At 40.3% G+C, this 26,581-nt stretch overlaps 1 protein-coding gene and 1 non-coding gene across 2 annotated transcripts in view; both read right to left on the bottom strand.

Annotated features, from left to right (window-relative positions):
- The window catches only part of LOC122815565 (protein mono-ADP-ribosyltransferase PARP12-like), an 882,722-nt gene that overhangs the window by 586,385 nt on the left and 269,756 nt on the right, over window positions 1-26,581 (bottom strand). Inside the window, exon 3 of the mRNA XM_044088162.1 lies at window positions 11,885-12,146. Coding sequence (XP_043944097.1) covers window positions 11,885-12,146 — 262 coding nt within the window. The remainder of the gene's footprint in view (window positions 1-11,884; window positions 12,147-26,581) is intronic.
- On the bottom strand, window positions 24,472-24,543 carry TRNAE-CUC. The gene has a single exon. It is a non-coding gene; the product is annotated as a tRNA-Glu (tRNA).

Genomic DNA, 26,581 nt, shown 5'->3' with positions numbered 1-26,581 from the left:
CCACAGTGAAGAACTTCTCTAAAGCAAACTTTACACTACTCAAGACAGGTGTGGTATCCTTCAAGGCCCCCGAGCCAATGGAAACCACAACCCAATCTGCGGAAGCCCTTACAAATGCCTTCTATGAACACCTTTAGGACTGCATGGATCAGGCAATCCGAAATAAAACCAAGACTCTTTCCACCAAGGGCAAACATCCAGTCTGGTGGACCCCAGCCATAAACAAACTTTACAATAAGAGGAGAAAGCTATTACATGATAGAGCAAAATCCCAAAAAGGGAAGGGAAGGCATCCTTGATCAGTACTAGCAAGAAACTACGATCCCTCATAAAATCATCCAAGGCCAACTTTGAGAAAAAAATTGCCATAGATTCAAAAGACAATCATAAGGCCTTCTTCAGCTATGTCAGAAACCTGGGTGGAAACTCCCAGATATGCTCAGAATTAGTCCAAAATGATACAAAAATCACTGAACCCACAGACATTGCCAACATACTGGCAGACAGGTTCAGCGCAAACTTCACCCCGGTCCCCCCCCAAAAGGAGAGATAACTATCCCAACAGAGTGTAACCTCCCAGACATCTCAAATGCGCAGGTGAAAGCTGCTCTCTAAAGCTAAAAACACAGCATCAATGGGACCGGATGGTGTCCCCGGCTGTGTGCTACATGAACTCAATGAAGAACTAAACCCGCACATAAGGCAGCTGTTTAATCTTAGCCTTACCACAGGACATGTGCCCAAGGAGTGGCATACGGCAACTGTGGTCCCACTCCACAAAGGCGGTGCCTCTACGGACGCTGGTAATTACAAGCCTGGTCTGCAAAGCTATGGAGAGGATCATAATGGAACTCATAAACAAGGACATAGGGGACTTGCAGACCTTGGACCCAACCCAGTTTGGCTTTGTCAAGGGCAGATCTTGCCTTTTGAACTTGGTCGACTTCTTCAAAACAGTTACCAAGGCCATTGATGAGGGAAAGGCAGTCCATACAGCCTACCTTGACCTTGCAAAAGCTTTCGACACAATACCCCACTCGGGTATCATAGAGAAACTTACCAGCTTAAATGTAAACCCATATGTCACAAGATGGGTTGCAAACTGGCTAAAGGACAGAACCCACAGGGTTAGAGTTGCTGGAGCCATGTCAGACTCCAAGCCGGTTACAAGTGGTGTCCCACAGGGCTCAGTCCTTGGCCCCTATTGTTCGGCATCTACTTCTCAGAAGTACAGGCAAACATAGGAGGACTATGGCTGACAAAGTTTGCGGATGACTGCAAACTGGGTGCCATAGTGGATAGTACATCGGACACAGACATCCTTCAGAGGGTCTCATGGAAACTGATAGCTGGTGCCAGAGCCATGGCCTGAAGTTAAACGCAAAAAGTGTATAGTCATACCCTTCGGGAAAAACAAGGTAACCCCAAGCTACCATATAGATGGCAACCCACTAAGCACAGAAGAGGTTATCAGGGACCTGGGTACCCAGGTTGACAGTGGCCTCGTTTGACACTCACATTGCTAAAGTGGTTCGAAAGACCTTCTACATTGCCCATCTGATCATGAAGGGATTCACATCCAGATCAAGTGAGGTCATTGTTCCCCTGTACTCTTCACTTATCAGACCAATGATCGAGTACAATGCCCGTTTGGGATGTATCTCACCCGACACCTGCAGCAATTGGAGAGACCCCAAAAGTTCCTCACCAAAAGGATAAAGGGACTCCAAAACCTGTCATATACTGCCAGACTGAAGAAACTCCAACTCTATTCAGTTGCATACCGTCTGCTCAGAGGTGACCTGTGCCTGACATACAAGGCCATGACCAACCCGGAATTAATGGACATGCTCCACCTCAAAAAATCCAAATCCACCAGAACCACTAGAGCAAGTGACTTAAACCTTAGCACGGATATAAATAGGACGTGCTGGAGGGATAGATTTATCACCCAGAGACTCCCCATGCTGTGGAATAAAATCCCGGTCCATGTGAGGCAGAGCACCTCGCTGGCTCTGTTCATGAGAAATCTTGACCGGTGGATGGGAGATCGGAGGTTTACCCCGGGAATCATCTCTGTGTCACTGCTGGACAGAGGCACAACAAACTAATGGGCACATTATTTCTAACATAAGGGGTGGCGTAAGCCACATAACTTTGGGCTAGGCTTATAAATGCCTTAGGGCAGATAGCCTAGTATAAACCTATGAACCTATGAACCTATGAACAAAACGGTGTTTCTGATCTCTTAAAAAGCCACCATGTTTCTACACATACACACACACACGCACACACAAACACACACACACACACACACACACACACACACACACACACACACACACAGATGTATATAGATATAGATCTATATGTGTGTGTGTGTGTATATTTATATATATATATATATATATGGTTTACTATTGAAATTGTGAACATCACTCGGTCGACTGTCGTATGGTCAAACGCATAAGGTTGGAAACACAGATGTCGAAGACTTTATAATCAATTGAGGAACGGTTTTAACATGGGTCGAGGTAGGTGTACAGTATTATTCCCTACTACAACCATCTTCCCTACCTCGACCCATGTTAAAACCGTTCCTCGACTGATTATAATGTCTTCGACATCTGTGTTTCCGACTATGACTCCTCGACTGTCATCGTGATGTTGCAATTTCAACAGTAAACCTATATATATATATATATATATATATATATATATATATACACACATACATATATTTATACGTATATATATATATATATATATATATATGTATATATATATATATATATATATATATATATATATATATATATATATATATATATACCTATATCTATATGCACAGTAACCAAGCCCACAGACAACAAAAACAAAACAATAAAAAACAAACGCTGCTCCAAATCCACAAACGGTCCTTTAATAAAATCCATGTAAGTGCTTTCATTTCCAACAGTTACAGAAACATCTTTCTGTAACTATTGGAAACAAAATCACTTACATGGGTTTTATTAAAGGACTGTTTGTGGATTCAGAGCAACGTTTGTTTATACATATCATCTCAGTTTGGATTCAATAAGGGCAAGTCATGCTTAATCAGCCTGGTGGAATTATTTGAAACAGACACTAAAGCAATGGATGGGCAGAAAGGTGTAGAGAGCATGCCTCCACCCGGTCAGAGCTTTTGACACAATTCCCCACTCAGGAATAGTAGAAAGGCTAACTAAACTGGGAATAAACTCCTGTATCACTCATTGGATTGCCAACTGGCTCACAGATACGATGCAGACAATCAAAAGATGAGAAGTTACCTCCACAAAGATACAAGTCATGAATGGTGTCCCCCCAGTGTTCTATGCTGGGACCTCTCCTGTTTAGTATCTACTTTTCTGAAGTAAAAGCCAATACCAAAGGGCTCTGGCTGACTAAGTTTGCAGATGATGGCAATCTAGGAGCAGTCACTAAATCCCAAAATGACTTAGCCGTTCTGCAGAAAGGTTTATCTCAAATAAACAACTGGTGTCAAAATCATGGTCTGAAACTAAATGCCAAAAAATATATTATTGTATCCTTTGGGAAATCATCTTACCCAGGGAACTACCACACTGACAATATATCCTTAAGAGTTGACCCAGTTATTCAGGATTTGGGAACTTATGTGGACAGTGACCCAACCTGACCAACATGCGTCTGTTGTTTTAATAAAGTTCTTCTATATTGCACAGCTTATAAACAAAGAGATTATGTACAGTTCTAGGGATGTCATTGTCCCCTTTTACTCAGCCCTCATTAGGCCAATCAATGAATATAATGCCCCCTTTGCCAAGTTTCATCCAGACACATGCAAAAACTGGAACACCCACAAACATGCCTTATTAAAAGGATACAAGGTCTAAACAACATGTCCTACATGGATCAACTCAAAGCCCTGTCACTGTATTTGGTATCCCACACACTTCTAAGAACTGACTTGGGTCTGGCATATAAGTCATACTCCAACCCATTACCGATGGATTTACTGCATATCAGCAAGTCAAATGGCATCAGAAATACTTGTTCTAGGGATCTAAACGTCTTCTGTGACATCAATAGAATGGTTTGGAGGGACAAATTCATTTTGCAGAGGATATCTCTGCTATGGAACAGACTCCCCATCCATATAAACAAAGTTCATCCCTGTCCATTTTAAAATGTAACTTATATGGATGGGAAACAAAAAAATTACCCCAGGACTGCCCCTTGTACTAATAACAGACAGATGCAACTCCTAAATGCTTTATCCTATACATGGGTCCCCTCAAATTATCTATGGTATGATCCCAGTTATTCTCATTAAGGGTAATATATAATTATTGACCATGGGATGGGTAAGGTCAATTTACAACCAAATGGGATATTTCCAGCACAAAAAGGAAAATTGACTAGGCTTAAAAAGGTCCACAAGAGCAGCTAGCCTAGTACTTATCTATGAACCTATAACATAGGAATTGTTAAGGGCAAGTGAGTTGGCACCAAAGGATGAAAGGTTAATAACGACAGCCCAGGATAGTAGACTATGTATATGTTGTTTTACAAAGTCCACTGAACATGAGGGACAAACGGACAAAAGTAGATTCTGTAAAAAAAAAGAACTGGAAACAGCTGCACACCTTGTTGCTGGGTGTGATGCACTCATGGTAGAGGACCTGTACACTGAAGGGACAATAATGTGGCAAGACTGTTGCATTGCAGACTGTAAACACTACAATATAGAAATAGTTGAGAAGCACTGCAAACATGAACCACAAAGCATTATAGAGAAGTTTGAGGTGTATATTACATGGGATCACCCACAAAAACAGATGTGAGAAAACAAGATACAGTATTCTGTGAAAGAAAGAAAAGAGTAGCACTGATCACTGAAATTGCTAACCTTAGCTATTACAGTGTCTCATGTACAAAGAGATACAAAGTCATAAAATATCAGGATTTGTGAGCAGAAATGAGAGCAATGTGGAAAAAGATACCCAGACAGCTCAGATAGTAGTAGGAGCAAAGCGTCTTACAAAAAAGAATCTACAGTTGTATTTAGATATGCTACTAATACTTGTAACTCCACATGAACTGCAGAAGGAGTCAGTTCTGGGCCTATTGTGGGTGCTGCAAAGAGCAATTTTGGCTATCATCAAAAATTGAAACAGTACTAATTTCATGAACTTTAATTACACCAAATACAAAACAAATCGGGAGCAAGTACGCTGGTTCAGATAAGAACAAATTGTAAAAAACAAGCAGAGAGTATTAATACTACTGGAAGTGATATAAGGACTCATACTGAATGATTAGAAACTAAGTGGATAATGTTATTGCAGGCTACTAGGGGTAAAGGTCTAAATGAATATATCCCTTTAAGAACTGTATTAAAGTCACAGGGTCTGAGATGTTGCTTCTATAGTATTTAAAAGCGTTTTTAATGATGTTTTATTAGATCTGATGAAGCACCCAGAGTAGGTGAAAACAACTTATCTATTTTTTTATTTCTCTGTTTGCATCTAGTTTTTTATGTATTTATTTTAAAAAAAATGTTTATACCTGTGCTGCCCAGCTGTTTCTTTTACCTGCTTGTTTTTTACAACTTTAACTATACCCTGACTTACAAATGGGGTCCATTTCCATCATGATATCAGAAACCCAAAAGTTTTGGAAAAAATTTTCAGTACTTCAAGAAAGGTCGGTTTAGACTTTGATTTCCATTTTCAAGTAATTGCTTTTTTGGCAACCACCTTAATTAAAATTAACAGGGCCTTACTATGCCTAGGCACTCCAAATCTTGTATTTCAGCTCAAAAAATAATTTCCTCAGTTACATTCATTACACCTGACAGAGCACTCTGATATCAATCCCTGACAGGGAAGATATTAACAAAGGTGAAAGAGAATACTCCTGCCTGGTTCCTCTGTTCAAACACAGCTAATCAGAGAGGCACCCTCCCACTTTGATGTTTGCCTCTGATCTCTCATATATACTTCTAATTAATTTTATTCTTGTATCGGGAAATACAAATGCTTCCACTAACTTTATTACTGTATTGAGAAATGCAAATGCTTACATTGCCCTACTCTTAAAAATCCCTGCCTATTCTCATTAAGGCTTTCTCTGCATCAAGACCCACCTACAACAGATGAATTTTCTTACATTTTGCTTCCCTCTGGATCATTACTGTTCTATTAATGTTGTCAAATGTTTGCCTCCCCTCCACAAAATCACACTTATCCATATCTATCAATGTTGTCTTCATATTTGCCATTCTTTTATTCATTATAGACACAAATGTTTTATAATCATGGTTTAAAATTGAAATGGGCCTATATGAGGCAGGATGTGTTAGGTCTTTACCATCTGTAGGTATTACAGCCACCACAGCTTTTTCCAGAATGTCTGTGCTTTCCCTCCTTTTAAAATATCGGTAAACAAAACCATTCCAGATCTTTATCACTTTCTTCCCTCCTAGCTTCCAAACTATCACAGGAATACCATCTATTCTTAGAGACTTTCCTGTAGATTGGTTATACATCACCCTTTTTATTTCATCTCCTGTTAATAATTGAACCTCCTCTACCTCTAACCTGTGCATATTTAATTCTTCCATAAACATTTCCATTTGTACTTTTTCTTGATTTTCACATTTCTCTGTTTTTTACCAACTTTCATAAAATTTCTGAAATATTTCTAATAATTCTATAAGATTTCTAGTTATTCTCCTTGTTATAGGCTGCCTAAGCTTGGCAACAGCCCTTTCTACTTTCTGTTGCCTGAGTTGTTATGCTAAAAGCTTTTGTGCAATGCAGTTATCAAAAACAGTTGTTTAACAGCAATATTTCTAAACACATGCACATTATCACAGTTGTCCCTTATTTTTTCTTTAGAACTCTAAAGTTGTGCCTCTTCTTGTTCTGTGAGATTTCTTCTATTCCGCAATATTTTAACCAGTGTCAGTCCTTCTAAATAATTCTTGATACTTCTTAACTATACATCTTTTTCCTTTTATTTTTGCCCTATTTTTAAACTCCACTTTCATTTCATCCCACTCCCTAGCTATATTTTCTGAAGAGAATTCTATCTTTCCTAATAACTTCCAAATAAATTTCCTTTACCCATCTCTGTTTAACAGGCAGGTGGGGAAGCCCCAGTCTATTTCATTATGTTGCATTTTCATTTTAGTTATTATTGGTGCCTGATCTGAAATAGTTATTGGATGTATATCAAAACTTTTAATTAAATAAGCAAGTTCATGTGAAATATAATTTTTATCTAGTCTAGCAAAGTTTTTATATATTGGGGAATAATAAGTAAAGTCTGTCCAAGCTCCTACTACTGAATTCCAATCTTCCATACCAAATATTTTCATAATTTTGTTTCAAAAATCACCCTCTTGTTACAGATTTCATTCTAGGCCCCCTGACACATCCCCACTGTTGCAAATCAAATTCAAGTTCACCCCTAAAGCCAATATTCCCTCCTGAAAGCTGATTAGTTCTCCCAGAATTTTCTTAAACTCTACTGTAAAAGTTTTAGGTGGAATATAAATATATGCCAGCATAATCCTCCCTTGCTAGTAGCCCCTTAATACTACAAATCTTCTATTATTATCTTTTTTTCCTTCTTTTATCACTACTGGAACTCTTCTAGCAATTAATGTAAGTACACCCCCTTTCCTTTGTCCCTGAAAGTCTGCTGAATAACCATCCTGAAATCCTTTCTTTATCAACTTCACATGCTCACTTCTTTACAAATGTGTCTCTTGTAGCATAGCAATTTGTAATCTGCATTTCATAACATAGTTCACTACTCTTATTTTTATATAACTGTGAGACCATTTATGCTCAAAGATAATATATAAAGTGCTGCCATTAAGATAAGAAGATATCATTCCCACCTGTTATATATAACAGTTTTTTAAATGTCTAGTTACAGCTTTTGTGTTACATGCATACACTACTGTTTAGCAGAATGAGCTTTTATACATTTTTTGTCGTATACTTTTGAATCTATGTCACATCTTACAAGACTTTTTGTTTTAATGAAAACCCTAAAAAAACACCCACAGAACAACCCTATAACATATTAACTTAAAACAAACACACAAAACTATGCACATCTTCAAATAATAACATTTAACCCTCCTAATAGGAGCACTTGACCCAGATCAACAATTGCACTCACAGGCTTTAACTGACCTATAATGAAGTTTATCCATGCTAAGATACATGATACAGTCTGTGCTTTTACTTGCACTAAGGATTGTTGGACTTTGTCTTACCTTTATTCTTCTCTCATTTGTAAAAACAGCTTGAATGCATTCCAAAAACATAATTTTTTAGCCACTGAAAGAAAAAATTATTCTGTTTTTATTGTCCTTTTATCAGCTTGTCTCCATAAAAACATAAGAACCAGATACACAGTTGCCGTCAGCTACAAGAGTCTCATGTTGTACTGTGAACATGTATTTTCTAAAAGAAAACTTTTCATTACATTTGATGTTCTTTTATTTATTTGCTTCTGCTTAAAACGTGTTATTAGATCAAGCCAAGGGCCTTATTCTGGTCATTTCCCTATGCAGAAGTAAGAAAAAGCATAACAATTTTACTTATATCATGATCAGTATACTTTTACAACCCATCCCTCGCCTCAAGAAACTAAGATTACAGCCTATTATCTTAAAGAACCTAAGATTACATCCTATTATCTTAAACATGTTTTTGTCCAGGCTTTCTTCTCTTTTCATATTTCACTGCCTACATTTCTTCAAACTAATCAAGAAAAAAAGAAAGAAGAAGGAAAAAAGGCACCTGTTTACTTTAGTATCCCTATAACACAAAAAAATAATAACTGGAAACGATTTACTATATGACGTGGTATATGTCATATTTTATAAAATACTGTTAAGAACAAAAATTGTTTTACTTAGAGTTATTTATTTTCTCTTTCCCTCTCTACATTAATGACATGACGTAGGGGATATGCTTTGGAGTCCCATACAAGTTTAACAAAGTAAAACAAAATAAATCCAATATATCCAGATTTTCTTGTTCCATCATATTTCACAAATGTGATTGATATTTGTAATCCTACATTTATTTACTACTTTCCGAGTTGCTGGTTTTCTTCCTGTTGCTCTCCATCTCCCATTTCCAGTCTGTGGTTCTTTTCTAGCATACTCATAGTTCTTCTAGTCAACTGCAGTGCTTTTCTCTGTCTCGCAAGCATTTTCATTTGGAACATTGGAAAAGGTTTCACTGACAAGTCTCTCTAAAGCAGAGTCCCATTCTGTGTGATAGCACATTTCTTGCTGGACAAACATTTGTATTTCCTCATTAGCATGTTCTGCATCAAAAAATGATTTTTTACCCTGCAGGAAAAAAAACTTCAGAAGACAGCTGGACATAGCAGCTTCAATATCACACCTGCTTCTCAATATTCTCTGATTTCTGGAATAAATTTACTTCTCTTCTGCCTGGTGTACAGTGAGTAATCATCCCCACAAATATTCTACTGTCACCCACTTTTAGTACTTTGTCCTTCTGCCACAGTATTTTTTTTTTCAGAATCAACTCTTTCTGCTGATAGGATTGTGGGAACAAAACATGCAGAATAATGTTTTGGAGGTGGAATGAAGTTTAAAAAAGATGGGATTTGAATGAACTATATAATGCTTGACTGATACAGACTGGAGAGATTATAAGTGATGTATAATGTTTGCAAATAAAAATATATGTCAATATGGTTTGTTTTTATTGATATAAATGTATGATTGCCTATGTCATAAGTGGTAATTTAATAAAAATGTTCCTTGTTTAAAACAATCTCAGGTTTTCCCTACATTATTTGATGTTTCCTGTTAAAAAAAAAAAACTTGGATTTTCCCTACATGCTCATCCACTAATTCTACCATTTTTTGAAATATCTCTTATTGAGCAGCCTCATCTTCATTTCAACCTCTGATTTTTGCAGTTTTATCAGTTTATCCGAATATCTGATTAAAGCATCTTCCAGTTTTTCCTTTTGTTATTTGAGTTGACATACTCCTTCAGTGTTTCATTTATTTTAATCGGCTCTGAGCACATCTGATTTATTTTTCCTCTAGACTACTGGAAATCATGTCTTGTACCAAAGCTGCTTTTTTGTTGGACAGCTGCAGAATTCTTCCCAGACCGTGTTTTTTCCTCACCTTTTGTGACTGATTTTCTTTCAGGTGCTCTAAATTTCTTCTTTCCTGGCATCCAGGCAGTGTACTTACTAGCCAGTAACTGTAATTTACCCAAAAAGACAAATTCACTGGCTCTTTTTTCCGAGTTTCTGTTTTCACTCTGGGAAAGCTGAAATTAAGCTGTTACTCAGTGTGCAACCATTCTGGAAGTCTTTCAGTATGTATCTTAACAACGTATTTAACTAGACTAAAGCACTACATGCATGAGTTCTTCTGGGAAAACCACAAAATACTTTTGCTTGGGACCAATTAACTTTATGGAATGAGATACATTTAAATATCTGGGGACATCTGTTTACAGAAAACAAAGATCTACCAAATCTGTCAAAAAATAATAATAAATTAAAATGATAAAAAAGAAAAAAATGAAAAATTGTTTTTTGTTTTTTGTAGTCAAGCATCAAATAGACATCCACCACAAGCAATCATACTATTTCTACCTTGTGTTACTTGTAAAAAATTACACTGAGTGAAATGTATGCCTTTTCAAGTAAAGAATAACTAGTTGCAACCATATTTGCATTCAAATGCAACTATTTTTGTAAATAATACATAAAACAGCTTCAGTGTTGAATATATAAGGAGCCGGAGTGACAGTAGTTAGTCTTCTGGGGCTGAGAGAGACGGTCATATATATATATATATATATATATATATATATATATATATATATATATATATATATATATATATTATGTATGCATGTATGTAGGGTACATTTCAAAGGATCAAAATTTCACAGCACCAAACCTCTGATCATTGAAGACCAGATGATTAAAGTTGTGAAATATCAAAGATAAAAAAAAAAAAATCTAACAGGTGAAAATGTCTTCTTTCACGTCTCACCCCCCACACCCCCTGCTACTTACATACACCAACTCCAAGATCACACTAAAGTGAAGAGAACGGTAAATTTCCCAGTCCACACTGTACAGCAATCTCTATTCACAATGTTTGATATTTCACAACTTCGATCATCTGGTCTTCACTGATCAGGAGTTCGATGTGAAATTTTGATTCTTTGAAGAAGTAGACCTATACATATATATATATATATATATATATATATATATATTACACACACATAAACGTGTGTGTGTGTGTGTGTGTGTGTGTGTGTGTGTATATGTATGTATACACATGCCTACATTTAAAATGAAACACAACCTAAAGATCACGTTTCATTACTGGTATAGAGTTTTCCAAGAAATGAATGTATTTTAAGTTTTCCTGTAGTTCCTATTTTTCGAAAAATATCAACACTTCTTTGAGGCATGGTTTGGAAAAATTATGTTGACAAAAACCTTTCTGAACTTGGCAGACCTTCCCATTAAAATCATGCTGCATCAAGAGTTATAATTAACCAGTGCTGCTTATGGCATAAAAAGTAAATGTTGCTATACTTCATGGTCATTACTAAAAGATTATCTCCTTTTTTCTGCCCTTCTCTTTTGCTTTCTCTCTCTCTTTTTATATTTGTCTCACTAAAGCTCCAAAAAAAAAAAAAAAAAAAAAAAAAAAACTATTCCTTGGAACATTTGTGCCATCACTGTCTTATGATAAATACTGGGCTAAGACATTTACTATGAAAAAGAAAAATGTCACGTAACAAAAGCTAAATTTTGGCTGCCTTACCTTTAGATTCAGCACGTTTAGGATTATTAATTTCATAATTATTCTGATATATTGTCAGCAGATTGACTATCAACGTAGGTCCAAGTCCCTGCTCTTCCAGCATGTTAATTGCATTCCTGTCCAAATAGTGGAACCTCTTACACTTGTCACCATATTTACAGGCTCCATGCAGAAAGTGCTGACAGATATGAAGTTTGCTACATTTTTCTTTGAAAGTGCAAGATCCATAATATCCCATTCCTTTGTTGTAATGTTGACATGCCTAGAATCAAATCAAACATCTTGTAATTAAACCAAGCAGCCATTAAGTTTAAGCTGAAGCTTAAATTTATTCGAGCATTTAAGAACCAAGTACTGTACAAGTCAGCAAAACACACACCATAAAATTGCATTATCAATAAATACAAATATCCAAAGGAGATGATACAATAAAAATGTCATTATTAAAAAGCAGATCAGACAGGTGTATTTTAAGGGACCTCTTGAGTGTACTCAGTGTGGTGGAGTCCCTAAACCGCCAAGATGGTACATTGCAGATGTGTGGGGTCTGTAAGGCAATGGAAAGGACACCTGAAGAATCAAACAACTTTTATGAGCTACTGACAGCATCACTGTAGTGGACTGGAGGGTATGAGAAGGGGGTAAGATACAAATACCTTTCTCCCATGTCATGTAGGGCTAAGAAGAACTACAACTGGGGCTTCGTAAATATACCTGAACAGTCAGTCAGTGCAGAGTTTGCAGAGATGCCTTAAATGGTGGTGGTGGGGGTGGGGGAGAACCAGGAACGAGTCATGTTGCAGAATTCTGAAGGCAATGCAAGTGTCAATTACTATGTCTGGAAGCACCAATTACAAGAAGTTGTATAAATCCAAGAAATAAGATAACAAAGCCTGTCATAGAAATGACAGATCTCTAATTTGAACATGCTGTCTAATGAAGGCCATATTTCTAAGATGGAAGCATGAAAGCTTAAAAACAGCTGACACCTGGCCCTTTGGCCCTTAAATGTCAGTCTTTTGTTGACAATTACTCAAAGATTATACACTTTGACAGAAATTCCAGCTTGCCAGCTACATATATTACACATCTGTTCAAAGCAGAAACTCTGAAAGGTATGTGTGGTATGAACTGCCACAGCAACTATCCTGGAAATATTGAGCATTATCAAGTTGCAAGGACTCCATTGGCTGGATCAGTCAAGATAATCCATGAGGAAATTCATAGCTGACTCAGGATGCTAAAGAAAGGTGAGGTATAAGTGTGTCATCAGTTTAGCAGTAGTTGCATAAACATCTTCTTTGCATGAGATTACCTAAGGGCAAGCATAAACAGTGAACAGTACTCCAAAACAGAAACCTGGTGCTACATCACCACTAAGGGTGGTGGCAAGGAGAAGGAGGAGTTAAGTATAGAAAAGTACATTTGTGTACACTTACCATAAATGTAGATGTTCAAGTGTATTCACTGTTGCAGTCATTACATTTGGGTAGATTCCCAAAGCTAAGGTTGGGAGGATAGATTTATACAGTATTAGGACCGGCTATAAGGCCCTGCAAAACAGCAGTGGCAAAGCCAGCTCTGGATTTAGAGAAAATTGGTAAATGATAGTACTTGGTGAAAATATGAACTGAACTCCAGGTAGCAGCTTCTAGAATATCCCTGGTAGGAACACCTCTGAGAAAGGCTGTAGAAGTAGATGCAGCCCTGGTGGAATGGGATCTGATCCCCTGGGGGATAGGTTTTCCATGGTGCTTATAGAAGAAATGAATACAATGGCTTATCCATTTGGAAATGGTTTGTTCTGAAATAGCATTTCCATCTGCCCCTGCAGCAAATGCTACCAGCAGTTGTTCAGATTTTCTTCAAGATTTAGTCCTGTCCAAGTAAAATCTAAGTGTGTACATCCAATGAATGCAGAATCCGCTCCCCTTTGTTCTGTGGATTGGGAAAGAAAGTTGGTAAATGAATGGACTGATTAAGAGCCACATTGGATACCACCTTGGGCATGAAGGATGGGTTGGTCCTGAGTGACACCCTGTCTGCATGAAAGATGATGAAAGGCTCCACTGCCATAAGAGCCTGTAGTTCAGAAATCCTTCTAGCCGAAGTGATTGCTAAAATGAAGGCTGTTTTCCAGGAAAGAAATTTTAAATCTACAGTAGCAGCTGGCTCGAAAGGAGGTAGAGTGAGTTTCTCCAATACAAAGTTAAGGTCCCAGGCAGGGGTTGGAGCTCTCCTGGGTGGCCTTAAGTTTTTGGCCCCTCTGAGATACTGCTTTAGTAGAGGATGAGAGAAGGGGGGTTCTGTGTTGTCGTGAGCTGAAATGGCTGAGGCATGGATTTCTATAGAAGAAAAAGATAGGCCCTTGTGAAGCATCTCAGTTAAGTATTGCAAAATTTGAGGTAAATTGGGCACTGCTGTGCTCATCCCTTGAGACTGATTCCAGCCACAAAATCTTTTCCATTTGTCACCATAAGATTTTCTAGTACTAGGTCTTCTCGCCTCCAAAATAACATCCATCACAGGTTTGCTGAGGGATGCTAAGGGGGAATTTAAGTGATTAGCCAAGCTGCAAGATTCAATGTTTGGAGCTGAGGGTGCAGAATTTGGTTGTTCTGCTGAGACAGTAAGGAAGGTGTCTGAGGCAGGTGCCATGGAGAAGTTTGTGACAGACTGAGTAGGAATGGGTACCAGTGTTGGCGAGGCCAGTCTGGAGCAGGCAAAATCATTTTTGGTTTGTCCTGTTAGACTTTTAGTAGATCTTTGGAGAGCAAAGGCAGAGGGGAAAAGGCATAGACTGATAGGTTTTCCCAGCAGACGGATAGAGCATCCACTTTCCAGGCTTTTTTGTGAGGGGTTCTTGTGCAACATTTGTCCAACTGGTAGTTCTGGGGTGAGGCAAAGAGATCTATGTCTGGGCTTCCCCATTTGCGTGTCAACATGTTGAAAATCTGTGGTTCCAGTTTTCATTTGTGTGGGCCCATGAAATTTCTGCTTAGTTCATCTGCCAAAATATTCTACTTTCTTGGCAGGAATTGAGCTTGTAGTTGTACCTGACAGCTCAAGGCCGTGTTCCACAATACCATGGCTTGTCTGCAGAGGGGGGTAGGAATGTGTACCCCCCCTGCTTGTTTATGTACCACATAACTGTGGTGTTGTCCGTCTTTACCATTAGTTGCCCTGGATGAAGGAAGTCCTTGAAGGCTGTCAGTGCATTCTGTACAGCTAGCATTTCTTTTTGATTGATATGAAGGTGCATTTGATTTGGGCTCCATTTGCCTGAATGCACTTCCCTGCCAGATGAGCCCCCCATGCATAGTCTGATGCGTCTGTAGTTAGGGTTTGGGGGGCAGGGGATGGTGTGAATGGCAGTCCCTTGTTTTGGTGGCAGGCCTCTGCCCACCATAGGAACTCTAGTTGCAGGCAAGGTATGATAGGAATCATTGTTTCCAGGCTGTGACAATGTAGACTCCATAAACCTTTTAAGTACCACTGAAGTTTCCTCATATGCAGTCTTGCATATGGAATTAGAAGAATGCAGGAGGCCATGAACACCAAGGCTTGCAGTATTTGTCTTGCAGATAGCAGGGGTTTTGTGGCCACCTGTTTGAAGTAAGTCACCAACTGAATTTGCTTTTCTGGAGTAGTTGTATTCAAGCTTGCACCCAGGAATGTAATTCTTTGAGAGGGTACTAGTTGTGAATTCTTTTCGTTTATGGTGTACCCTAGACAAGTTAGAACCCTTTTTACAAATGCCAGATGTTTTAGAAGAATGGCCTTGTCTTCTGCCTGAATTAAACAATTGTCCAGGTATGGATATATCTGAATATTTCTTTGCCTGCAAAATGCAATTACTGGTGCCAGGCACTTTGTAAAGACCCTGGGTGCCGTAGATACGCCAAAGGGTAGTGCAGAGAACTGATAATGCAAGAAGCCTGCTTTGAAGCGGAGGTATCTTCTGCAAGATTCCCTGATTGGGATATGCAGGTAAGCCTCTTTTAGATCTAGAGTTGCCAACCAGGCATCTTTGCCTAGCATAGGAAGTAACTGGTGAAGAGTCAGCATCTTGAATTTTGGAATGTCCAGAAAGGTGTTTAGAGTAGACAGGTCCAGAATTGGACACCATGATTTGTCTTTTCTGGGTAACAGGAAAAGTCTGGAATAGAAACTTTGCCCCTTTTCCTCTTCTGGTACTAGTTGAATAGCCCCCATGTTTAAGAGGGAAAGTACTTGTTTCTGAGCCTCTGCCCACTGATTTGATGGCAGGTCTGGCCATCCGCTTGGAGTTGGCAACGTTTGGAAATGAAATCTGTATCCCTGGGACACTATATTTAAAACCCATTTGTCCTGGGTTATAAGTTGCCAGTTTTTTGCATGAAGTGCCAGTTTTCTCCCCAAAGGGGTGGCTAAAAGGTAAGTGCTTGGTAATTCTAAAGGAAGGTCATTGAGACTGTTTACCATAGGGAGGTGTCTTGTTGTTTCCAGATTTGGAAGAGGAGGCCCCCCATTGCTTAGTTCTGATAGTCCCTTGGGACTGAAACATGGTGCTTTTGGAATGTCTGGGTTTGGCTTGAGTGGCTCTGGAAGGAACTGGAAAGGACCAGTTCTTAGTAGGCCAGTGACTACTAAATCTTGGAGGTTGTACTTGTAAGAAATCTTTCACAGTTTGCATAGATTTAGTTTTATCTTCCATCTTTTTTAGAACTTCTTCAGTCATATTGCCAAACAGATGGTCCTGCTGCAAAGGAGCATCCAACAATTTTGCTTTAACATGATCAGGCAGAGATTGCTCCTTAAGCCAAGCATGCCTTCTAAGCACAGACCCAGTTACGGCAGCCCTGCAAGAGGCCTCCAAAGAATCAAAACCACATTGCAAAGTATGTTTTCCAACTTGTTCAGCTGAATGCAATAAATCCTGTAAATCTTTATTTTCCACACAGTCAGAAATCAACATAATTTTCTATTTAAGCAGTCCCATGATATGCTGCTGATATTTTAGCATATGGAATTGACAGTTTAAAGCCCTGATTGCCAAGGTTGCAGAAGTATAAACCTTTTTACCCTATCTATCCAGTGCCCTGGAATCTCTATCAGAAGGGGTAAGATTTTTAGCAGTAGAAGCCTTAATACCCTTGGGCCCCTGAGAAATGGTTTCAGGGTCCACAACAGGATTTTTGAAAAGGAATTTGTGGGAGTCAGGAACCCTGTAGTATCTGTCTGGCTTACAAGGGGCCGGAGGCAGAGAATCAGAGGCCATACTGGATTCTGAAAACACATCATCAACAATGTCTAGTACAGGAGGTATAGCTAAAGGCCTATGCTGAGGAAGAAAAAGAAAATCCCTAAGCCTCTTTTTGGATTCAGAAAAATCCTGACTTTCCCAGTGGAAATGCTCCCTTAAGGTATGTAAAGTTTCCCCAAAAGAAAAATTCTCAGGGGGAGAAGCAGAAGGAATGGAATCCTCTGCATCAGAATCCTCATAAGTAGGTATGGACAAATCCTGTTCATTAGAAGAGTCAGAAGAAACGGAGTCCTGTTCAGAAGATTCATAGTCAAGTTCAGCCCTAGGCCTCTTAGAAGGGGGGAGTTGACTACCCCTGATTAAAGTAATTAAATTCAGCCATTTTGATCATTTGTTTTTTTAGGCATAGGGGCCTGAACATGCGGCCTGGGCGTCATTTTTTTAGACATAGAGCGAGATTTTGGCCTTAATATTGAAGATGGTGTCGGTTTAATATACAAATCTGTAGGCCTGAATACACCCTCAGAAGCCGGTGCCTGCACAGTGGCTCCGGACCCATCCAAGGTAGAGACATCCGAGGGTTCCATAACTGACGCATCTCGCAGCATACCAGACTCCGAATGGGTCTCAGTAGAGGCCTGTTAATCAGAAGTAGCAGGTATCAGGGGCTGCGAAAGCACCTCACTGAGTACCGGCGAACTGGCGACTGGCTTAGGAGAAGCGTCGTCAGCAGTTTTGGACCTCAACGGCCTGTCTCTGTCTTTTTCTTTGCGTTTTTTCGGTATTCTGGTAGTCGGATTGCTAACCAATGTCATTTCTGGATAATTAAACCGAGAACCAAAATATTTAGAAGCAAAAATGTACCAACGACGGATAGTGCGCTGATTAAATAAAGCACAAAACTGACAACAAGGTACGTCGTGGTCAGGGCCTAAGCAAGGAATACAGTACAAATGGAAATCCTTAGGCGGTATTTGCTTCCCACAAGTAATACAATTATTAACTTTTACTGACATCGGTAAGGAGCAAGAAAAAGTTTCCCCAACAGGGTACTTAGCTTTTTAGTTGAATAATTCAGTTCTGAAACTCGAAAACAAAAACATCAGGAGTCGGCCGACCGGCACTTGCGAAATGCTTCTGCTTCGGGCACCGTGCGGCAAGACAGACTGATGTAATGGCGTTGGCTGCATGTTTTATACCCCTGATGACCTGACGTCATGGAAGAAGGGACAGCAACCGACGCAGGACCCAAGACTCTGTTAATCAGGCCGACTGAGGGAAACCTGCCAGCAGATTACCCAAATGTAATGACTGCAACAGTGAAACACGAAGAACATCTACTCTTTGAAACACGAAGAACATCTACTCTTTGTGATCCAACAGAAAGAAACAAGGCAAACCATTTCAGGACATGCTTGAGACAACATGACAGAATCTGAAATGTTACAAGTGTATCCTGAAGGCAATGACAGCATAAGCAAAAATAAAATCATATAGCTGCACTGATCTTGTGTCATTTGGAAATTGATGAGACCCTAATAAGACCTGTTCAAGTATGGTGTCATGTTCAAAATCAACACAGAAAAAGATCATAGCTGTCGTGTTCCCTCAGAGAACACTCTAGGTACACCTAATTAACATAGAACCTTAGTAATTAACAAAAGGTTCAAAACTACTAACAGTTATCTAATCAGGATCCAAGTGTTTTTTTTTTCTTTTTATGACAAGAGTTGTTACCAAAATGTCCGTCAATATCAAACCCTGATTCTAGAGAAGAAATGATGATCTGGTATAGTAGATAAGGGAGGGTGGGTGGCCTAATGGTTAAGGTGTTTGCCTTACAAACACAAGGTGCAGGGTTTGAATCTCACAAGGGATAATTGGCTAGGCTTAAAATGAGTACTAATCTATGAACCTATGAACCTATATGATCTAGCATCCAGACAGACAGACATTTAGACAAGTAGACAGGACATAACCAATCAGGATAGAACCCACATTTAGTTTGACACATGCCTGAAATCAATTAAGTGAAATCAGTATCAACAAGCATAAATAATGCTTCCCAGCTGCAGCTGACAGTATCCTCCACTTGGCTGTTGCACCTCCTAGAAAGTCTGATGGGAAATATGGCTTCCCTGTGAGTCATTGAAGGAAATCTGGTCAAGGTCTACATTCACAACTAAATCTTCTTGATGTTAAATTTGCTCATATCTCCTTTAAGCTTTTCAATGTTCCTTCTGATGAAATGTGACCCTGCTCTATGTATTTTACATTATTTCTTTGTTTATTCATTTACTTATCTTTTTATTTATTTCAATTTGATAACTGGCTAAGTGGGCTTGCCAACAGACCTTTTTCAGGCACAACTCAAGCACCATGGTGGAAGACACAAAGAGAAAATTATACAGACACTAAAGAATACACTGAGTTGTACATAGTACAGTAGCAAGTAGACACAATACATTTGTACATTACTTACATTTATAAACATTGCTTACATTTATAAATGCAGTTTATAAATGCATGATATATCATCACTTACAGTATGCAGAATTAAGGTATATAAGAATGCAGTGCACTGTTTGGAGGATTTTTTCTCCTTATTCCAATATTGTCCAACCATGCAAATAGTATAATTAAGAGTGTATGGGGGTGATGACTCCCACGTGATGAGTGGGGATCTTCCCTCTGCAAAAAATCTGTTTTGTGTATGTATAGTTAAGAGAAATCTATACCATTGATCAGTTGTGATTGACTGATCAGTAAATCTGTCATGTGTTGCTATTATAAGAGAAGCAGGAAGACAAGCAGTAGACATAGCTGGATCAAGGCTAGCTTCCTTGCACAGTTCTTAGCTACCCAAAAGAAAGAAGCTAGTTGGTTTACCATAACAGAAACCTCCCTGGGCCAGGATAACTAAAGCATTTCTTCCTGGAGACCTCCACTTGGAAGAGTAATGGTCCAACAGATGAAGTCTACCATCAAGCAGAAAATGTGATGTGACATCACTTCTGTTCTAGCCTTCAAACAAACCACACCAGAGTTTACGTTAAACAAATGAACTAAACATTGATAGCATAGCTAGGGTGGGGTGAGAGGGACAACTGCCACACACATAAAGTGTTGGAGCACAATCAGCTGATCCCAATCTCTCTTTCATGTAATGCCAGCTTCTGCAGTCAAATCTGAGGGCTGTAGCACTCCGTGTGTGGCCTAAACTATAGCAACTGCTTCCTACATTCTAACAAGCAGCTTGCTACAGTTTCAAAGTAAAAAAAAAAAAAAATGTTTTTTAACTAAAACCTGAACTCTGTAGAAATTGTTTGCTACATCTGCAGAAAGCAGTTTGCTATAGTTTAAAAAGAAGAATTTTATTTTTAATTAAAACATAAGCACCATAGCACTCTGTGCAGGCAGAGTATAAACTGCAGCAGCTGGTAGATACATTTGTAGCAAGCCTCAATTTAAAAAGAAGATTTTTTTTAAACTAAAACATGAGTGCCATAGCTCCCTGAGTAGGTATGGTATAAACTGTAGCAACTGTTTGCTACATTTGTTGCAAACAGTTTGCTACGTTTTAAAATAAGCCATTATTATTATTTTTTTAAATAAAATAAAATAAAATGAAGGAGGATTGGTGGCAGGGCAGAGAAATGGGACCTGAATGGCTGGGACAGCAGGAAGGGGGCATGTTGTGCATCTGGACACTTAGTTGGTGTGCCAGTAGAAGGAGTGTTCCTTTTTTTTTTTTTTTTTTTTTTTGCTCTTAAGTGGAAGAGCTGGGGGGCATATATCTAACTGTAATTAGCTAATCACTTATCACTTAGAATGCAGTGATCAGTTTATTACAATGAAGTGTAGTTTTTTTTTTTTTGTTCTTTACTTGAATAGCTGAGGAGGTGGGGAGCTAGTTCATAATACTGGCCCAGAATGTGTGGCAAGGAAGTCCAATGAAAATGTCAGGGTCTTACTGTAAGGACAAAGAGGGTTTTGAGTAATTAAATTGAAGTTCCTTCATTACATATGACCCAAGGCAGCTCAGTCTCAAAGTAAACCAGCCAATAACTGGCTGTATCACTAAGTCATATATAGAAACATCATTCTAAAAAACTAAGACCAAAAAATGCATGTGTTTATGGGGAGCAGCAGTTGTAACTTGAGCAAACCTAAGTCCCTTCATAATAAAGAAGAAAGAATAGTTGTGTAAAATCTTACCATAACCATAGATGTCCTTCTCTTCCATATTGCTGTATTCTTAGTGTGGGATTACTCACCTCAGGTGACCCGAGCATCGGCTCTTATACAAAAGCTTAAGCCTGGCTGCTGCAGGTGCATGGGACATCACACGCAGGGCCACAAACCAAGGACCTTAAATGTGACATCTGCACACACAGACCTTAGAACTTAAATGCCCAGTCGGACAGTCCAGTAGAGAGTATCAAGGGATGTCAACAAGAGGTGCAAAGTGCCATATGCTGGCTTGTCTGACTATAGTCTGGGAGGGTACCACAAGGTGCCCTTTAGATGGGTCAATAGTAAAAAATGGGGATAGGTGGGTGGGAAGGAATACTGCAACATGGAAGAGAAGGACATCTATGGTTATGATAAGGCTTTACACAACTATTCAATGTCCTTCTAGTCCTATGTTGCAGTATTCTTAGTGTGGCAGAGTACCACAGCTTAGTTAGAGGGAAGGGCGAAGGTAGAGGTAGCTGATTTCACAAAGTCCTGCAGGATTGCTCTAGCAAACCCTGCCCAAGCTCTGGAGACGTGGTCCAATTTGTAGTGTCTGGTGAAAGTGAGTATGGTGGACCAGGTGGCTGCTTCCAGGATGGAGGCTGAGTCTAGGCCTTTGAGGAAGGCTTTAGAGGTTGCCATGGCCCTGACAGAATGAGATCTTACTCCCTGGGGTAGGTTCTTGTCATGGTGGGAGTAGAAGAAGCAGATAGTTTTTCTAATCCATCAGGAAATGGTTGGTTTGGAGACTGCCTTGCCCAGGGCCCTGGGGTGGAATGAAACAAAGAGTTGGTTTGATTTTCTGATGGACTTGGTTGTATCTAAATAAAACCTTAGTTGTCTGTGCACATCCAGGGAATGGGGTATCCTCTCACTGACATTGGCTGGAGAGGAGAAGAAGGTGGCCAGGTGAATGGATTGGTTTACGGACAATTCGTTGACCACCTTAGACATGAAGGAAGGGTTAGTATGTAGGGTCACCCTATCCTTGTGGAAGGTAGTGTAGGGATAGCAGGCCATTAGAGCTTGTAACTCTGACACCCTTCTAGCTGAGGTAAGGGCCATCAGCAGTACAGTCTTCTAGGTGTACATTTGGAGCATTGCAGTACTAGCTGGTTCAAATGGAGGCAGTGTGAGCTTTTCCAGGATGAAGTTAAGGTCCCGAAGGGGTGAGAAGGGTTTTCTAGGTGGTCTGATGGGTAAGACCCCTTTTAGGAATAATTTAACATCTATCCTGGCTAGTAGGGGGGGATTCTAATGGTAGGAATGCAGAAATTGCTGATAGGTGGACTTTCACTGAAGAGTACGAAAGACCAGCCTTAATGAGTTCACACACATAAGTAAGGACTGGAGGGGATCTGCCTGACGGGGAACCCTGTCCTTATGAACACACCAGTTGGAGAATCTTCCCATTTTGATAAGTAAGATCTCCTTGTAGTAGGTTTCCTGGCCTCCCTCAGGACTAAAAGCACGTCCTCTGAGTAGTGGTGTCTGAAAGGAATTAACAGTTTATCACCCAGAGTGTTAGACCTAACATCTGTTGGTGAGGGTGAATTAGAGTTCCCTTCTGTTGTGTGAGTAGGTCCAACTTGTAGAGTAATTTGTGGTGAGTGCCCATGGCTAATGAGAGAAGTAGGGGGAACCAGTGCTGCCTTGGCCAGTAGGGAGTCACCAGCAAGATTTTTGGTTTGTCCTTCCTGATTTTCAGGAGGACTTTTTTGAATGAGAGAGAAGGGTGGAAATGCATATAGAAGCCACCCCTTCCATGGGATGCTGAAGGCATCTACCCTCCAGGCAAGTGGAGAGAGTGATCCTTGGTGCAGAATTTCTTTAATTGTCTGTTCTGGGGGGAGGCAAACAAATCTACCTGAGGTCTGCCCCACTGCTGGACTATGTCTAGAAAAATGGCCCTGTTCAGCATCCACTCATGTTGTAGAAGGGATGTTTTGTTGAGAATATCCGCTTGTTTGTTGTCCTGGGAAGGGATGCATGTTGTCTGCGGGGATAAGTTCTTTCTGGAGGCAAGGTCCCAAATCTGTAATGCTATCTGGTAGAAGAGGTAGGCCTTGGTCCCCTCCCTGTTTGTTGAGATACCACATGACCTTGTTGTTGTCTGTGAAGATTTCAAGAGGGCCTCATTGCTGAATAGGGTGAAAGGCTTTCAAGTCCAGAAGAGCTGCGGTCATTTCCCTCACACTGATATGTTTCTTTTGGGGGATAGGATGCCAGGTCTCCTGTACCATGAAGCCTTTCATGGTAGGCCCCCATTCTAGGTCTGATGCATCTGTATGCATGTGCTGGGTTGGGGTGGTTGGTTGGACTGGACGGCCTGGGTTCAGTAGTATTTGTTGAATCCACCACCTTCTTTCTAATATGAGGCAGGGCAGGAGTGTAATTTGGCACTCTACAGAATGTTGGTGTTGTGACCACACATTTTTGAAATACCACTGCAGTTTTCACATGTGCATTCTGGCTAAAGGAAGCATAGGGATGGTAGCTGCCATTAGCCCCAGGATTTGCAAGAATTGTCTTGCAGATATCTGTTGAACCTGTAATAGGCTTTAGAAGTGGGTAGAGAGGGAAATAACTTTGTCCTGATGGAGGAAAGCCTGCATCAGGTCTGTTCTGATCCTGTAACCCAAAAAGATTTTGTCCTGCTTGGGGGGGGGTTAAGGATGATTTTTGGATGCTGAGGGTGAACCCCAGACTTTGATGCAGGGAAGTAGTGAACCTCAGATGGTTTTCTAGGGTGTCCTCTCTTTCTGCTAGGATGAGGATATCATCTAGGTAGGGAGAGATTTGGACACCTTTGGTTCTGCAAAAGGTTATAGCCAGAGCTAGGCATTTTGTGAATACCCTGGGTGCAGTAGATAAACCAAAGGGCAAGGCTGTAAATTGAAAGTGAGAGCAGGACCCAGTGAAACACAAGAATTTCTTGTGGGCGGGTTTTATAGATTCATAGATTAGTACTAGGCTAACTGCCCTTGCGAGGCATTTTAAGCCTAGCTAACTATCCCTTGTGAGACTCAAACCCTGCACCTTGTGTTTGTAAAGCAAACACCTTAACCATTAGGCCACCCTCCCAACAAAAATGCATTGAAGCTTCCCTGACTGGGAATCGAACCCAGGCCGCGGTGGTGAGAGCGCCAAATCCTAACCACTAGACCACCAGGGACTCCCCTGGTGATATAGAAGTATGCTTTCTTTATATTGAGTTTGGCCATAAGGGCCTGGGCTGGCAATAGTGGGAGTAGAGTTTGCAGGGATAGCTTTCTGAATGATGGAACTTTTAGGAATAGGTTTAGAAAGGACAGATCTACTATTGGTCTCCAAGGCCCATCTTTTTTGGGGACCAGAAATAGTCTTGAGTAGAAGCCTTTTCCTTTCTGTCCTCGAGGGACCTGTTCGACAGTTCCTAGTTTCAGAAGGTCCTGCATTATCTGTGGAATGAGATGCAGTTGATTTTTTGGGGGGGAAAGGAATGCTCTTTGTAGAGGGCTTTTCCGTCTAAAAAAGGAAATATCCATTTTGCATTATTGCCAGCACCCAGCGGCCTGATGTGATGGCTTTCCAAATGGGGAAGCAATGGGAAAGGCTGGCTGACAAGGGTAGGTGGGCAAGGCAGTCACACATTGTTGGGTCCACTTCTGTCATGAAAGGGCTGTCTTTGACTAGGTTGTGAGGCAGATGGTCTGGAGGTAGTCTGCCTCCTGGTTCCTCTCCTATGCCTGGAAGAGGTAGGGGTAGCAGAGAAGGGGGTCCTCCTGACAAAGGTAGTCTTAGCAAGGTAATTTCTGCAATATTTAGGAATGGGAGACACTAGTAGGTGCTTGATGTCTTGGAGCTCTTTGCTTTTCTCCTGCAGGTTTTTGAAGAGGTCTGCAGACTGTTTATTAAACAGGAAGTTGTGGTCTAGCGGAGTGTCTAGGATTTTTGACTTAAAATCTTCTGGTAATGGTTGAAGACGTAGCCAAGAGTATTTGTGAAATACTGATGCAGACGCTGCAGACTGTGCCAAGGCCTCTGCTGCATCATAACTGCATCTAATAGAATGTCTGGCTACCTGGGAAGCCAGGGACAGTTTGAATGCTATCTCTGTTTTAGTAGGGCAGTCAGGGTGGATGCCAGGAGAGCAGAGGCTTGTGATACTAGGTTCAAGGCATATTTTATCATATGAGTTTGATAGTTGATAGCTGATAGCTCTGAAGTCTTGCCTATCATGTCCATGTTTTTACTATCTTTGTCAGTATGCAGAAGAGATGCTGATGGAATCAGTCTTGATTGCTTGTCAGGGGATACAGCAATCACAGCAGGTTCTGCCACTCCTGGTTTACCAAGAATTTTTGTTCATCTGGAACTTTATAGGACAGATCAGGTCTCTTAGGGGCAGGTGGTTTTGAGTCTGGGTTCTTTGATGCTGAGGTGAATGCATCAAGGTAGGCAGGGATGACTGGTGGGATGGTTGAAGGCATGGCAGATTCCACTTGGAGTAACTCAAAGTATCTTTTTTGAGTTTCAGTCATTTGGGAAGTGTCCCATTTAAACTGTTCTTTCATCTTTGTGATGGTCTCCCCAAAGATGATATCCTCTGATGGAGAGTCACCTTCTATGGATTCTTTATCTGGGGAATAATATTCAAGTGGAGAGGCAATTTGGGATGAATAGGAGATTGACTCATCTGAAGATGAATATTAAGGCTCCTGTTCTTCTTCCTCTTCATGAGCAGTGGGAACAGGGAGAGAAGTGTCTGAGGCATGCCTAGGGGTGAACACTGGAATGGTAGAGGGGGAAGAGGCTGTGGGCCTAAGGGCCATGAAAGCCTGCATCAAGGAACTGGTGAATGATTGCCAGTCTGGAACTCCTTCAGAGGGTTTAGTCTGGTGTTTGGTTTTCTGCTTCCTTTTCAAAGGAGTAGTCGTAGGAGAGGGCCTGGATTCAGGAGCCTGGGAAGGGGTAGGGACTTCAGGTAATGGCATCCCGGTTGGTTGTCTGATGATATCTGGCTCCCCCTCAACATCGGTAGGGACCAACGTCAGAGCTAGCTCCGTGGATGTGCTGGCCATTACATCCAAAGCGGCTTCCTCAAGGGGAGCTGTCAAAGTAGACAGTTCTATCAGATATCCCTCAACTCCTAAATCTGAAGCTGGTGGGGTGTTCAATTGCAGAGAGGCAGTTGAACTAGGCCTTAAAACCTTGGCCTTTTACCATGGTGG

This window comes from Protopterus annectens, chromosome 11.part0 (genome assembly GCF_019279795.1).
Source record: "Protopterus annectens isolate FY-2018-M chromosome 11.part0, PAN1.0, whole genome shotgun sequence".
Lineage (NCBI taxonomy): Eukaryota > Metazoa > Chordata > Ceratodontiformes > Protopteridae > Protopterus > Protopterus annectens.
The sequence above is the reverse complement of the archived record's forward strand: the minus strand, read 5'-3'. Positions and strand labels throughout refer to the sequence as shown.